The sequence below is a fragment of the Bos mutus genome, chromosome 12 (genome assembly GCF_027580195.1).
Source record: "Bos mutus isolate GX-2022 chromosome 12, NWIPB_WYAK_1.1, whole genome shotgun sequence".
In the NCBI taxonomy this organism is placed as follows: domain Eukaryota; kingdom Metazoa; phylum Chordata; class Mammalia; order Artiodactyla; family Bovidae; genus Bos; species Bos mutus.
The window spans coordinates 82241717-82255049 of record NC_091628.1 but is presented as its reverse complement, the minus strand read 5'-3'; the positions used below and the strand labels follow the sequence as shown (position 1 = coordinate 82255049).

At 38.2% G+C, this 13333-nt stretch overlaps 1 protein-coding gene across 1 annotated transcript in view; it reads left to right on the top strand.

Moving 5' to 3' along the window:
* IPO5 (importin 5) overlaps positions 1-13333 on the top strand; it is a 40471-nt gene that overhangs the window by 10316 nt on the left and 16822 nt on the right. The window contains exons 4-10 of the mRNA XM_070380805.1: positions 490-592; positions 1680-1776; positions 1995-2099; positions 4331-4453; positions 4536-4656; positions 6436-6523; positions 8356-8462. Of these exons, the coding sequence (XP_070236906.1) occupies positions 490-592; positions 1680-1776; positions 1995-2099; positions 4331-4453; positions 4536-4656; positions 6436-6523; positions 8356-8462 (744 nt within the window). The remainder of the gene's footprint in view (positions 1-489; positions 593-1679; positions 1777-1994; positions 2100-4330; positions 4454-4535; positions 4657-6435; positions 6524-8355; positions 8463-13333) is intronic.

The window sequence follows — 13333 nt, the reverse complement described above, 5'->3', positions numbered from 1 at the left end:
TGTGTTTTGAAATCTGTTTAAAATGTCAACACATTGATAACATCCTGTAGCACTTAAAACTGCAAAGCGTGAACAGTGCTCTGGGATTCCCATTCTGCAGTTTGTAAGCAATAAGTATTTTGGTTTCAAGACTTGTTATCAGATACTTACTTTGCCTACTTTTTAGCCTCTTTAATAGCAATAATATGTGTGAAGGATTCAACTAGTCACATAGTCAAAGTGTGCTTTCTTTTCTCCAAATCCCCCTCCTGAGAAATAACCACCACTAATACCTGTGCTTCTGTAACCCAGATTTACACAATTGTTTTTTACTAGATTATAATGCCATTTTATGATTGAAGGACTTGGTTTCATTAAAATTTTTGTAAAAACAGAGCAAGTGACACTTTCTATAGCCACATATTTTGAATGAGGCTTCTGAAATGAATTCACCGTCAATATTTTGAAGTTTAATTTACACACCTTATGCCTGGATTTCTTTACTTTTAGATGAGGATGGCAACAACCAGTGGCCTGAAGGTTTGAAGTTCCTTTTTGACTCCGTCAGCTCTCAAAACATGGGACTGCGGGAAGCTGCCCTTCATATTTTCTGGTATATACATTGGGCTGATAAGCTTGGAAAATTTAATGTTATAAGTGCCCGAAGTGCATTTTAATTGATTGTTTTACTCTAGTTTAACGTTTTAGCCTTAAAGAATGCCTCTAGATAACCTTTGTACTTTTGTTGGAAGCAAAATTGGAAAGAACAAAGCTTTTCATTTGATATTATTATTAATCTTTTTGTTATATGAGGAGTCTCTGCAGTTTTTATTCCTTTCCTTTGTCCTTTATGATTCTGAAAAAATTTCTGGGACAGTTTGTTCTTCAAGAGATTAACAGTACCAACTGTAACTTTTAGAAAGCCATTCTAATATTAGCATCTGAAAGAAAAGAAAGAAAATTGTGAACCCCCACTGTCTTGGTCTGTGACCAAGCTTTATAAAAATGTATTTTAATTATCTCATTTATAAGCAAATGATCTAAGTTTAGAATTAAATGATTGTCTGCATTTAAAAAGTGTGGCCTAGTGTACAGTTCTGCATTTAAAATAATAATATATAATTGAATTTGTAACTTAGCAAGATCTCTCTTTTTTTTTTTTTAATGAGATCTACCTTGAACCTCTAAAGAAGGGTAGATATGACACCATTTTCTACTTTCGTTGTCAAATGTATCTTGTTTCTATCAAAGGTCCAAACTGGAGAATTAAGTAAAGGTATTCAGTGTAATTATTTACCAGATTTAAAATAGAGCAGAATGTGGACTGCCTGGATACCAGGGCTGGAAGCAGCTTGTGAGCATGGTTAGTATAGTTACCCCTGAACCCCAGTGCTTGCTCTTGTCCCGTCCTGCACTCCGGATCAGCTTCCTGCTGAGACAGGGCAGTAAGGGTAAAGCAGAGACCTGGGCAGGTATGCTCCTGACTCCCCTCTTCTCCCAGTCTGATCTCCTCTGCTGCATTGTTTCTGTTCACCCAAGCCCAGAGTAGAATTGCTTGGAGATCGGGTAGGTGATGTTCAGCCTTAGGGATTAATGTAAACTATTGAGTCATGTAAATAAACATAGAATTGGATGTTCTAGCTGACAACTTACTAAGATATAACATAGTTTTCAGAGGATGTTTTCTATCGTATTTTCAGGAACTTCCCAGGAATTTTTGGGAATCAGCAGCAACACTATTTAGACGTCATCAAACGGATGTTAGTTCAGTGCATGCAAGATCAGGAACATCCATCGGTGAGTAATTTCCATTCCATTAATATTAACACATAATTTAATACAGCATCTAACTTGTGAAAGAATCTGTGTGTTTGGAGATTGTCTTGGCTCTTATACTTGAAAATATAAATACTAGTGTTACTGATAAAGACAATTTCATCTTGTGGAAGGAAACTTGAATTTGCACGTCTTTCAAAAATGTCTCATGTTTGGCATTTGTCCTGTCTTCATTTCAGATCCGAACATTATCTGCTAGAGCTACCGCTGCGTTTATACTTGCCAACGAGCATAATGTTGCTCTGTTCAAGCATTTTGCAGACTTGTTACCTGGTTTCTTACAGGTAAGAAAATAGGTGATAATTATATCCTTAACTAGTTTTCTGTTGCTTAAATTCTCAACAGAGTTCTGTATTGCATTCATTTATTCATTAAATATTTATTGCCTGCTGTGTGCCAACTAAGGATACAGCAGTGAACAAAACATGCACGTTTCTTAATATTTTTTGCCTTTGATATACCTTGGGTCTCTTCGTTTCAAATTTTTTCTTTAAGGCAAATGATAATAAGCAACATATGCTGATTATTGAGTATATAATCACAGTAGGTTATTTCTATTAGAACAACCAAATAACCTATGAAATGCTCATTTTACAGAAGGAAAAGCTAAGGAGGGGATAAGAAACTTGCCCAAGGTCACAGTGTTGAGGAAACCCAGATTGGACCATAGTCTTTACTGTTAAATACAGGGCTTGTGACAGTTTATATCACAAAGTAATTTTACAGTTAAACATTACTGGAAGCCAAGGATAAATTATTATTTTAAGGACATCTGCCCCAATGAGAAAGTAAAATGAACTTGGGGAAGTTAGAGTAATTGGTCTCAACCTTGTCAGACTTCAAACCTCCTTTTATAACAAGTATTTTATAATTTTCCATATTCTCTCTTAAAATGAAATGAATTTGTGTGCATACAGCTTATGTACGCATATAAGTTTTTAAAATATCAATGTATGGTTGTAAGTGGATACAAAGGAAAAAGAGAAAGTAATGTCTAGTAAAATGATATGCTTTTCCACATATAAATGCTAGGGCCTGACCCAACACAGACATAGGAGACTAGGTGATTTCTACACGGTCTATACGAATGCAATAGCTAAAAATGTGGACTGATAGATATTATTGGCAATTTGAACACCATGATTTGTGTTACTCTTGGTGTTTTGAACTGGTGATTTCCAGAAAAGGTACGGTTCCAGATGAAACAAAATACGGGTTCCTTCTTTATTTGTACAGTATCTGCATTTTAGGGGAGAAATATATCATAGTACATTAAAACAGGCAAAAAAGAATTTGTGAGTTAGGGTCTAGGTTGAGACCATTATAAATGAGTTTTTTTATATATATGTTTGACATAATCATGTAAAGATGCATAATACGGTCAAATGAATTCCTCATAAGCGTTAGTGTCACGGGTGTGGGACATCTAGTACCCCAGCCTTTCCATGTCCTCAATCTTGTGACAGACAAAGAAACACCCCTGAGAGAGATAGTGCCCTATTGAGGGCCAGATTAGAGGGGGTTTAGGGAAACTGAAATGGCAACCCACTCCAGTATTCTTGCCTGGAGAATCCCAGGGATGGCGGAGCCTGGTAGGCTGCAGTCCATGGGGTCACTAAGAGTCAGACACGACTGAGTGACTTCACTTTCACTCTTCACTTTCATGCATTGGAGAAGGAAATGGCAACCCACTCCAGTGTTCTTGCCTGGAGAATCCCAGGGACAGCGGAGCCTGGTGGGCTGCCGTCTATGGGGTCACACAGAGTCGGACACGACTGAAGTGACTTAGCAGCAGCAGCAGGGAATCTGAAACTAAAAAGTTCATATGTGATGGAATTGCTGCCAGGACTTAGAAACTTTTTTCCCATGATACTAAGCTGAAAAGATAATTTAGTCAATGACAAAACATTAGCTGATGAAACGAATGTTTTATATTACTGACACATCTTGACTTACTATTTAATTTTGTATTTTTCTTGTCTCAATTTAGAGTAAGTTAAAATGTTAGCCAGAACTTCTAGGAGTTATGGCTGTGATATAAGCAAAGGTAGATACAGAATGCTACATTAAAATTCCACAGTGACTGAACTTGTCATTAAAGAGAAATACAGTATAATTGGACACTTTAAATATATCATGGGATCTAGTATTTACTATCTGTATGAATTTTGGAAGGACAGAGAAAAGGAGATTCCTTCTGGTTGTGAAAACACTTCCTTGCTGGTCTTAAGTTTTGTCGTTGTGGTTATTGGAGATTGACTGGTTTTAATTTTGACTTAGGTTTAAACCTTTATATTATACGTTTGTAGTTAACATTAGACTAGAGTAAAATATGTACGTAGTTGTAGGTAGAACATCTGCATAAGGTTGATTGCAAAGTTATTTAGTGAAAAATAGCACACGAGCGTTTCTCTGTTGTCCTTTCCTCTTGATACTCTGGCTAATGAGGCATCATAAAGTGACTGTTGAACACAGACTTTTTTTTTTTTTTTTAAATCTATTTCATCTTTTCTAGGCTGTAAACGACTCCTGCTACCAGAATGATGATTCAGTCCTAAAATCCCTTGTTGAGATTGCAGACACGGTTCCAAAGTATTTACGTCCTCATTTGGAAGCCACTTTACAGCTGAGTCTAAAGGTAAATTAAATAGTGCAGTGAATGTTCTGTTTCTTGTTTTCAATGAATCAACTAAATGTGTACAAATATATCTTCTTTGTAGTTGTGTGGAGACACTGGCCTCAATAACATGCAGCGCCAGCTTGCCCTGGAAGTAATTGTGACCCTCTCTGAGACTGCAGCTGCTATGTTAAGAAAACATACCAATATTGTTGCACAGACAAGTAAGTCAAAAGTCTTAATAGTTTGTTTTAAGGTGGAAAAATTGTCGGATAGGTTTGCTGAGAGTTGTGCAAGGCCACAGATTTATTGGAAGACTGAACGTCCTTTCAAACTCAGGTGAATCTGTGAAAATGCACCAATACATTCTTAACTGCATAGGCCCGACATGATGGCTATGCTCCAGCACCCTGAAACCTCAGCGTAGCAAGCGTGGTTTGTCATACTTGGAAGTAAACCAAAAGATGTGTAAGACCTCTGGGGAAAATTGGGTAACACATTGAAAGACTAATAAGAGAACCCAATGTCAATACCCTTTAAATTAACCTAGAAATTCAGTATAATTTCAGCCCAAAATTATAATAGAATTGGTCATGATAAGATAGAGTCTAATGTAGGGCCTGGAGTAGCCAAGACAATTTTGATGACTGAAGTGCAGGTCTTGCCTATCAGCTGTGAAGATTTAGTTTGTTGATGGTGCAGCTATAGACAGATGAATCAGATGGGACAAGGTGGCCCAGCAGCAGATCTGCTCACGTGGAAACAAATTGAACTTTGATAATTCATCAAAGATAGTTTGCACGACTGGTTGTTTCTATGGGAAAAACATATTCGAACCTCAATTTTCAGTTGATTAGACATGAAATAATACAGATACATTTTACATATAAAGCTTAATAGTAGAAAGTGATATTTTTTTTAAAGACAGAGTCAAAATCATAAGTGCAAAACATTGCTAAATTTGTACTAAAACAGTTGTTTGACCAACCAAATACACCATAAATGAGATCAAAAGATAAGCCAGACTGGAAGAAAGTAGTTGAGTGCACACATCAACAGAGTTTTGCTGTGCGGAAAACAGTGGTTGGAAACAGGAAATTCACAAAAGTTATAGCTGTTGAACACTGCTCAGTCTCAATAAACACGAGTGTAATTGTGGAACACCAGTTGTCAGAGTTTGACATTGTCAGGTGGTGGTTGATGAAGGGTGTGGGGCAGAGAGGACTCACAGGAGACGTCACACCTGTGACATAAGATCGGCCTCCTTTTGAGCTTCCCATAGGAATTAAGTTTATGGTGCCACTATGGAGAGCATTTGAGTGGGTTCTAGTAATAAAGATACTTGTAACAGTTTCAAGCACAGAAACAGAGGAAAGATTGATTTGTCCAGGGTTGTATAGCCTGGTTGTACAGACCGGGTTTAATATATGTTCTCTTCCTTTTCCCAATGCCCTGAACGTGCTCTTGTCAAGGAGATAGGTGTATCTCATCAAAGCACATTTTGCCATGTCCACCGAAAGGTTGATGTGTTTATGTAATGGAATGCTGTGAAGTAATTCAAGTGAAATCCATGTGTCTTGAGAAAAAAGCAAGTTGCCGAAGGGTATATGTACCATTTATTATATAGAAAATAAAACCTTTGAATACTGCTATATGTTATACACAGAGAAAACTGTAGTTCAAGTGTAAAAAAGAAAAAAAGTTTGATAATGAGAAACACTGATTTTATTATGGTCTTACTTCTGATGAGGGAGGAAGAAAACGTAACAGGACTTGGAAATTTTGATTTTTCGCCTTAATGTTTACTTCTTAAAAAAGAACAAAACATAAAGCCAGGGAGATGAGAAAGGTGAAAAGAGAACAAGCCACATGTGGGGAGCACAGGCAAATAAGTTTTTTGTTTTAGTATGTCCTTTGTGTTTTACCTCTTAGAATTCTTGTGGGTGACATTGACAAAATCATAGCGTCATGGTCTTTGGGTATGAAGTAGTTCTTTTCTTTAGTTCCGCAGATGTTAGCCATGATGGTTGACCTTGAAGAGGATGAGGACTGGGCAAATGCAGATGAACTGGAAGATGATGACTTTGATAGGTAATCACATACCCCGAACACTGTACGGAGCTTCCCTGGTGGGACAGAGCGAGGCCAGCTGGCGGTGAGAGCTTAGGGTTACAGGGTCTGTCTCTGCCCCACGTGGTGGTCTACAAACCTGAGGTTAAGCTTTTAAATTTGAAACGTGGGACATTTTGGCTTTCTCCATTGTGTGTTTTCCTATATCAAATTTTGTAGATATTTATTTCTAGTGAAGGTAGCTATCTTTTCTACCCTGTCTTACTCTAAACTGTTCGTCATGTCAAGAATTTTTTAAGAGTACTTTCAAAAATACATATGAAGGAGCTCTATTGTGGTAAATACCTTTGTGTATGTGTAGACCTTAAGTTATAATAGTTGTTTCAGCAGATTCCTTGTGTTTTCCTCATATAATGCAAGTTAAATGTAGAATAGAAAAGGGGCAATGATGGTGAGATTTATACACTGGATGACAGTAACACTGAACTTACTATTTCACTTGTTTTGACTTAGTAGGCACCCATGAATACAGATTCCTATGGAGAAGTCCCCAAAATGTATATTCACTGTGAAATAGTGAAAATGGCCCCTTAAACATGTATGAAACATAGCGCCTCAGAGCTACCGTTTTAATTGACTTTTCAGTGGGCCTGAGGGTTTAGTGTCCTATTTTAAGTGCAGAAATGGAGAGGAAAGATTGAGTGACTTGTCCAGGGTTTATGGCCAGTTAGTAGACTGGACTTAAAACCAGTTCTCTTACTCTTCCCAGGACATCAGACTGCCTAACCTCCTTTTCTTAAAAAGAACTGAAACTATTTCCCTGAAAGATTGGTAGTCAGTGTAAGCTACTTTTACAGATATAATTAAAGACGTTCGACTTCGAAAATATATGGTGTATTTTTGAAGCTTGATCCTGTCATTAAAAATAACTGACTTTTGGCCTGAATACCCTATAGAAGTATATGAAAATAATCCTTGACTGGAAACACCTAAATAGGGCTGAAGAGGAGACGGGGCTCTGATCGAGTTTCCTTGTCCTGGTTCAGTTACTGTGATGTGTTGCTTCCTGGCTTTTAATTTGCCCTGTAAAAGGCACTAAGGTGTATGTGATGTTAAGAAGCTATTTTTTTCTGAACTAGATAAATAAGATTTTATCTCTGAGTAAGCAGGACATAAATACATTTTCAAGGTCAGGCTAAGTCTTAAGAGCCTGTTTTCAAGGTCATGGTGTTGTCTTTCTGGTCTTACCTTCACAGAGCAGTTAGAGGTCATGTACGTGGCAACTGCTAATCTTGAGGTTCTAAAACAATAAATGTGCAAAGGCATTAATGCCCAAATTCCTTCGATTTTCAGTGAAAAAACTGTAATTGAGTTTCACTTACACATAATATTTTATAGGGCAGATTGCACCCCTTTAAAAGATGAATAAGCTCCCAGTTTAGAGAAAATCACATACAGGCTCAGCACCCTTTTCTGTTTTCTGTGTTCTGATAAGTTTGAAGACTATATTTCCAGGAAATGTGATTCAGAGGCTCTCCTAAACACTGCTGATCCCTCTGAGTCTTCAGAGTGTCAGAAGCTAAGTTTTAACCAGTGAGTGGGGACAGAGGGAAGTCGTGAAAGATCAGATTCAGACATAAGACTTTTAAACTATTGATGAGGCATGATAAAAATTTTATCCACCCCCCCCCCCACCACTTTTTAAATTCTAGGGGTTTTAACCCAAAACTTCAGTACATATATTAGAAAATACTACTCGAGCTATTCTTCTTCAGTGTCGGTTTAAAAACACGTCCATGCAGTGTCCTGTTTTTACGTGTTTCTGTATGTCAATTATATTGTTCTCTGTGTAGCAATGCGGTTGCTGGTGAGAGTGCTCTAGACCGAATGGCTTGTGGACTCGGTGGAAAGCTCGTCCTGCCAATGATCAAAGAACACATTATGCAGATGCTTCAGAACCGTAAGCTATTACCTCTTTGAAATGCTGGAATAGTGGAGCTTGGCTTAGACTGTGTCTGAAAGTCAGTCTTTGCCTTTTTATATTTTCTGTTTAACCTACTTCTCATATTGATAAAATACTACTTAGTCATCTTTAGAAGCACTCAGTCTTAACGGTAAAGAATGTTTTTTCCTCGATACTGCAGCTGTTGCTCTATTCTCCCTCCTCAGAATTATTAGCTTCAGTATATAGGAAAAAGTTTTTAATTCTAGGAAAAATTGTTTTACTCCCTAGTCAGAAATACCTAAGTTCAAATTTAACGTACCAGTATTTGCAGTGTTTATGAAATATTAGTGTATTTGGTTTAATTTTCCTTCATCTGATATCTTATTTAAAAAAAATAAAATGCCTTGTACAAATCAGAGGGGAAGCCATGTCAGTATTTGTTTTTATAATTTAACAAATACTTGGTCACTAGCCTTGAACCATGTAATTTTTTTCAATAAGAAAAATTGTCATTTTTGTGTTTTATATTACAAAGTGATTGTGCTTGACATATTTTAAAAAGTTCAAATCTGAATTGTATAAACTGAAAGGCCCTTAACTGAGATTCAGAGGTGTTCACTGTTAACGGTTCTCTGAGACTTGAGTCTCTGTCCTCATTACGCACAAAGGCAGCTGTGTTTAACGTGAGTAAAGCACCCAGACCCCATGCTTCTGGGAGCTTCTGCCCCACAGCGCATCCTGTCACCTCATGATAACCTCCCATTCGCTAAACAGCGACACAGCGCTGCACAGTTCCCCATTAAACCGAACAGTTTTGTTCGTAATAAATAATGCCACTGCATACATTCTTACAGAAGTCCTGGCTTACCTGTATTAGCGTGTATGTTTGTAGCGTACATTGCAGGAGACGGACTTGAGGGTCCAGCCTTTGATTCTGGGTCTTAATAACAGCTTCATACCAGCCCTTATGTTTTTTATTATGTAGGTCCTCCTTATGCTATAAAGCTCTTATGTATTCTAAAAGGGCATTGTCCAAAACCATTGTTTCTTTAGGATGATGGTGATTTTACATCTGGGTCTTGGACAATAGGTTCCCCTTTTATTACCCCTAAATTTTGAAGGATTTTTCCCCAAACAGAGACAGCATCACAGGCTGGTCAACCTATAAGAGCTAGTAGAGAGAGTCTAGCTTTTCCATTTTTAAGATGAAGAACGTAAAGGCCAGAGATGTGAAAGTTTGCACAACGTCACCCAGTTGTCAGTGTTTCACACTGCTTAGTGCCAGTCTTCAAATATATTGTGGACCTGCTCATTTGCAGTTAAAGAATTTGATTGTAAGTTTCTGCTACAATATTAGCTGGCTGCAGAAGGCTTTGCATGTATTACAGTGAACTCGCATGTGTTCACAGTAAGGCAGTGAACTTTGGGTACGGATTTGCTGTTGTTAAATGTGTGGCTTGGAGCAAGTCTGGACCTTTGATTTCCTTGTTCGTGGAAAAAAATAGGCTCTTCCCGTGGAATTAGGGTCCAAAAGTGTATTTAGTGTTAATACTACATGTGAGAAGGAAATGGCAACCCACTCCAGTATTCTTGCCTGGAAAATCCCATGGACAGAGGAGACTGGTAGGCTGCAGTCCATGGGGTCACCAAGAGTCGGGCATGACTGAGCAACTAACACTTCACTGCACGTGAAAAGAGTGTTAAAAATGACAAACAATACTTTTTCTCTAGTAACTTAACATCTCAGTCAGTTCAGTTCAGTGTCTCAGTTGTTTCCAGCTCTTTGCAACCCCATGAACTGCAGCATGCCAGGCCTCCCTGTCCATCACCAACTCCGGGAATTCACCCAAAGTCATGTCCATTGAGTTGGTAATGCCATCCAACCATCTCATCCTCTGTTGTCCCCTTCTCCTCCAGCCCTCCATCTTTCCCAACATCAGGGTCTTCTCCAATGAGTCAGCTCTTCGCATCAGGTGGCCAAAGTATTGGAGTTTCAGCTTCAACATCAGTCCTTCCAATGAACACCCAGGACTGAGTTCCTTTAGGATGGACTGGTTGGATCTCCTTGCAGTCCAAGGGACTCTCAAGAGTCTTCTCCAACACCACAGTTCAAAAGCATCAACTTAACATCTACCCCACTGTAATTTATTTTATTTTATTTTTTTTGGTTTATTTTCTTTTTGGCTGTGCTGGGTCTTCACTGCCGTGTGGGCCTTTGTCTGCTTTCAGAGAGCGGGTCTGCTCTCTAGTTGTGGAGCACGGACTCTAGGATGCTTGGGCTCAATAGTTGTGGCTCCCAGGCTCCAGGGCACAAGCTAAATAGTTGTGGCACAGGCTTAGTTGCTTTGCAACGTGTGGTATCTTCCCGGATCAGGGATCGAACCCATGTCTCCCCCTTGGCAGACGGAGCCACTGAGCCACCAGGGAAGCCCTTGTATTTTTTCTAGCATTGATAAACAGCAATTTTTTTTTAATCTTAAAATTCAAAGCAGGAAGACCATTTTCACATCCCAGTACTATCCCATCACATTTGCTGAATATACTTCCAGGAACTCTGCCCATTGAGAATATATGAGACATAACTTTTAAATGTCCAAACCAAATACAGACATTTATCTATTTCAATATTGGTTGCATTAAAGTATTTTTCTTTACTATTTAGTTTTGTTTGAGTTATTGTCATAACAATATATCGGTTTCAGATGTATAGCATAATGATTCAGTATTTGTATACATTGCAAAATGACCACCACAGTAAAAGTCTAGATTAATCTGTATCCGATATTGGTTTCTTAAGATTCTTATTCCTCAGTTGAGAAATTCTGGCTTAATAGTATAATGATAACTGAAATACATTTAAAGTGTGTATCTATTTCTGCTTTATTGACTATGCCAAAGCCTTTGACTGTGTGGATCACAATAAACTGGAAAATTCTGAAAGAGTTGGGAATACCAGACCACCTAACTTGCCTCTTGAGAAACCTGTATGCAGGTCAGGAAGCAACAGTTAGAACTGGACATGGAACAACAGACTGGTTCCAAATAGGAAAAGGAGTACGTCAAGGCTGTATATTGTCACCCTGCTTATTTAACTTACATGCAGAGTACATCATGAGAAATGCTGGGCTGGAAGAAGCACAAACTGGAATCAAGATTGCCAGGAGAAATATCAATAATCTCAGATATGCAGATGACACCACCCTTATGGCAGAAAGTGACGAAGAACTAAAGAGCCTCTTGATGAGAGTGAAAAAGTTGGCTTAAAGCCCAACATTCAGAAAACCAAGATCATGGCATCTGGTCCCATCACTTCATGGGAAACAGATGGGGAAATAGTGGACACAGTGGCTGACTTTATTTTTTTGGCTCCAAAATCACTGCAGATGGTGATTGCAGCCATGAAATTAAAAGATACTTGCTCCTTGGAAGGAAAGTTATGACCAACCTAGATAGCATATTAAAAAGCAGAGACATTACTTTGTCAACAAAGGTCCGTTTAGTCAAGGTTATGGCTTTTCCAGTGGTCGTGTATGAATGTGAGAGTTGGACTATAAAGAAGGCTGAGCACCAAAGAATTGATGCTTTTGAACTATGGTGTTGGAGAAGACTCTTGAGAGTCCCTTGGACAGCAAGGAGATCCAACCAGTCCATCTTAAAAGAGATCAGTCCTGGGTGTTCATTGGAGGGACTGATGTTGAAGCTGAAACTCCAGTACTTTGGCCACCTGATGCGAAGGGCTGACTCATTTGAAAAGACCCTAATGCTGGGAAAGATTGAGGGCAGGAGAAGGGGACGACAGAGGATGAACTGGTTGGATGGCATCACCCATGGACATGGGTTTGGGTGGACTGCAGGAGTTGCTGATGGACAGGGAGGCCTGGAGTGCTGCGGTTCAAGAGGTCGCAAAGAGTTGGGCACGACTGAGTGACTAAACTGAACTGATAATAATGTTATCATAAATAATAAAGTTTTAATGTTTAGCAAATAATTTAGCAGTTTTTTCAGTAAAGTTAGTTACAACATACATCTTTACATGAGTTTTGGGCTCCCCAAAGGAAAGAATTAAGTCTGATCTCTCATTTAGGATTTTCTTTTATAACTTAGTTAGCTCTTACACCAGCAGTTCTCAAACTATAATCTCAGGACCCCTTTACAGTGAGGATCTCAGAGTGCTGTTGATTTTTGGGTTTTTTATATGAACATTTGCTTCCCTTTATAATATGATGAGAGCTTTTTTTTTTTTTTCATTGAATATAGTTAATTTACAATGTTGTGTTAGTTCCAAGTGTACAGCAAAATGAATCAGTTATACATACCTATTTGTCTATATATATATATATATATATATATGTATCTTTTTCCTATATAGGTCATTATAGAGTAGAGTAGAGTAGAGTAAGTTCCCTGTGCTATAGAGTAGATCCTTACAACTATTTTATGTATAGTAGTGTGTATATCCCCCATCTCCCAGTTTATCCTTCCCCCTCCCCCTGGTAACCATTGGTTTGTTTTCTACAACCATGACCCAGAGTGTGTTTGTTAAACCTGTTACATGTTAACAGAAATGACATATTTCATGAAAAACGACTCTCTTTTCCAAGACAAACAGGAAAATAGTGAGAATGTCTTTTTTTTATTTTGGGCATTTTTGTAAATATCTTAGGTAAAACTGAATTCTTATGTGTGCTTCTGGGTTGATTTTCTTGATATTCCACATATGCTGTAATCCTGAGAATACTCTGTACTCTCAAAATGAAAGTGAAAGAATAATGTTATTAGGAGAATGATTTTGACCTTGTGAACCCCATGAATGAGTCTTAGGAAATCGCAGGGTTCTTGAACCCCACTTTGAGAACCATTGTTCAGGTTTTTATATTTAGGTGTAT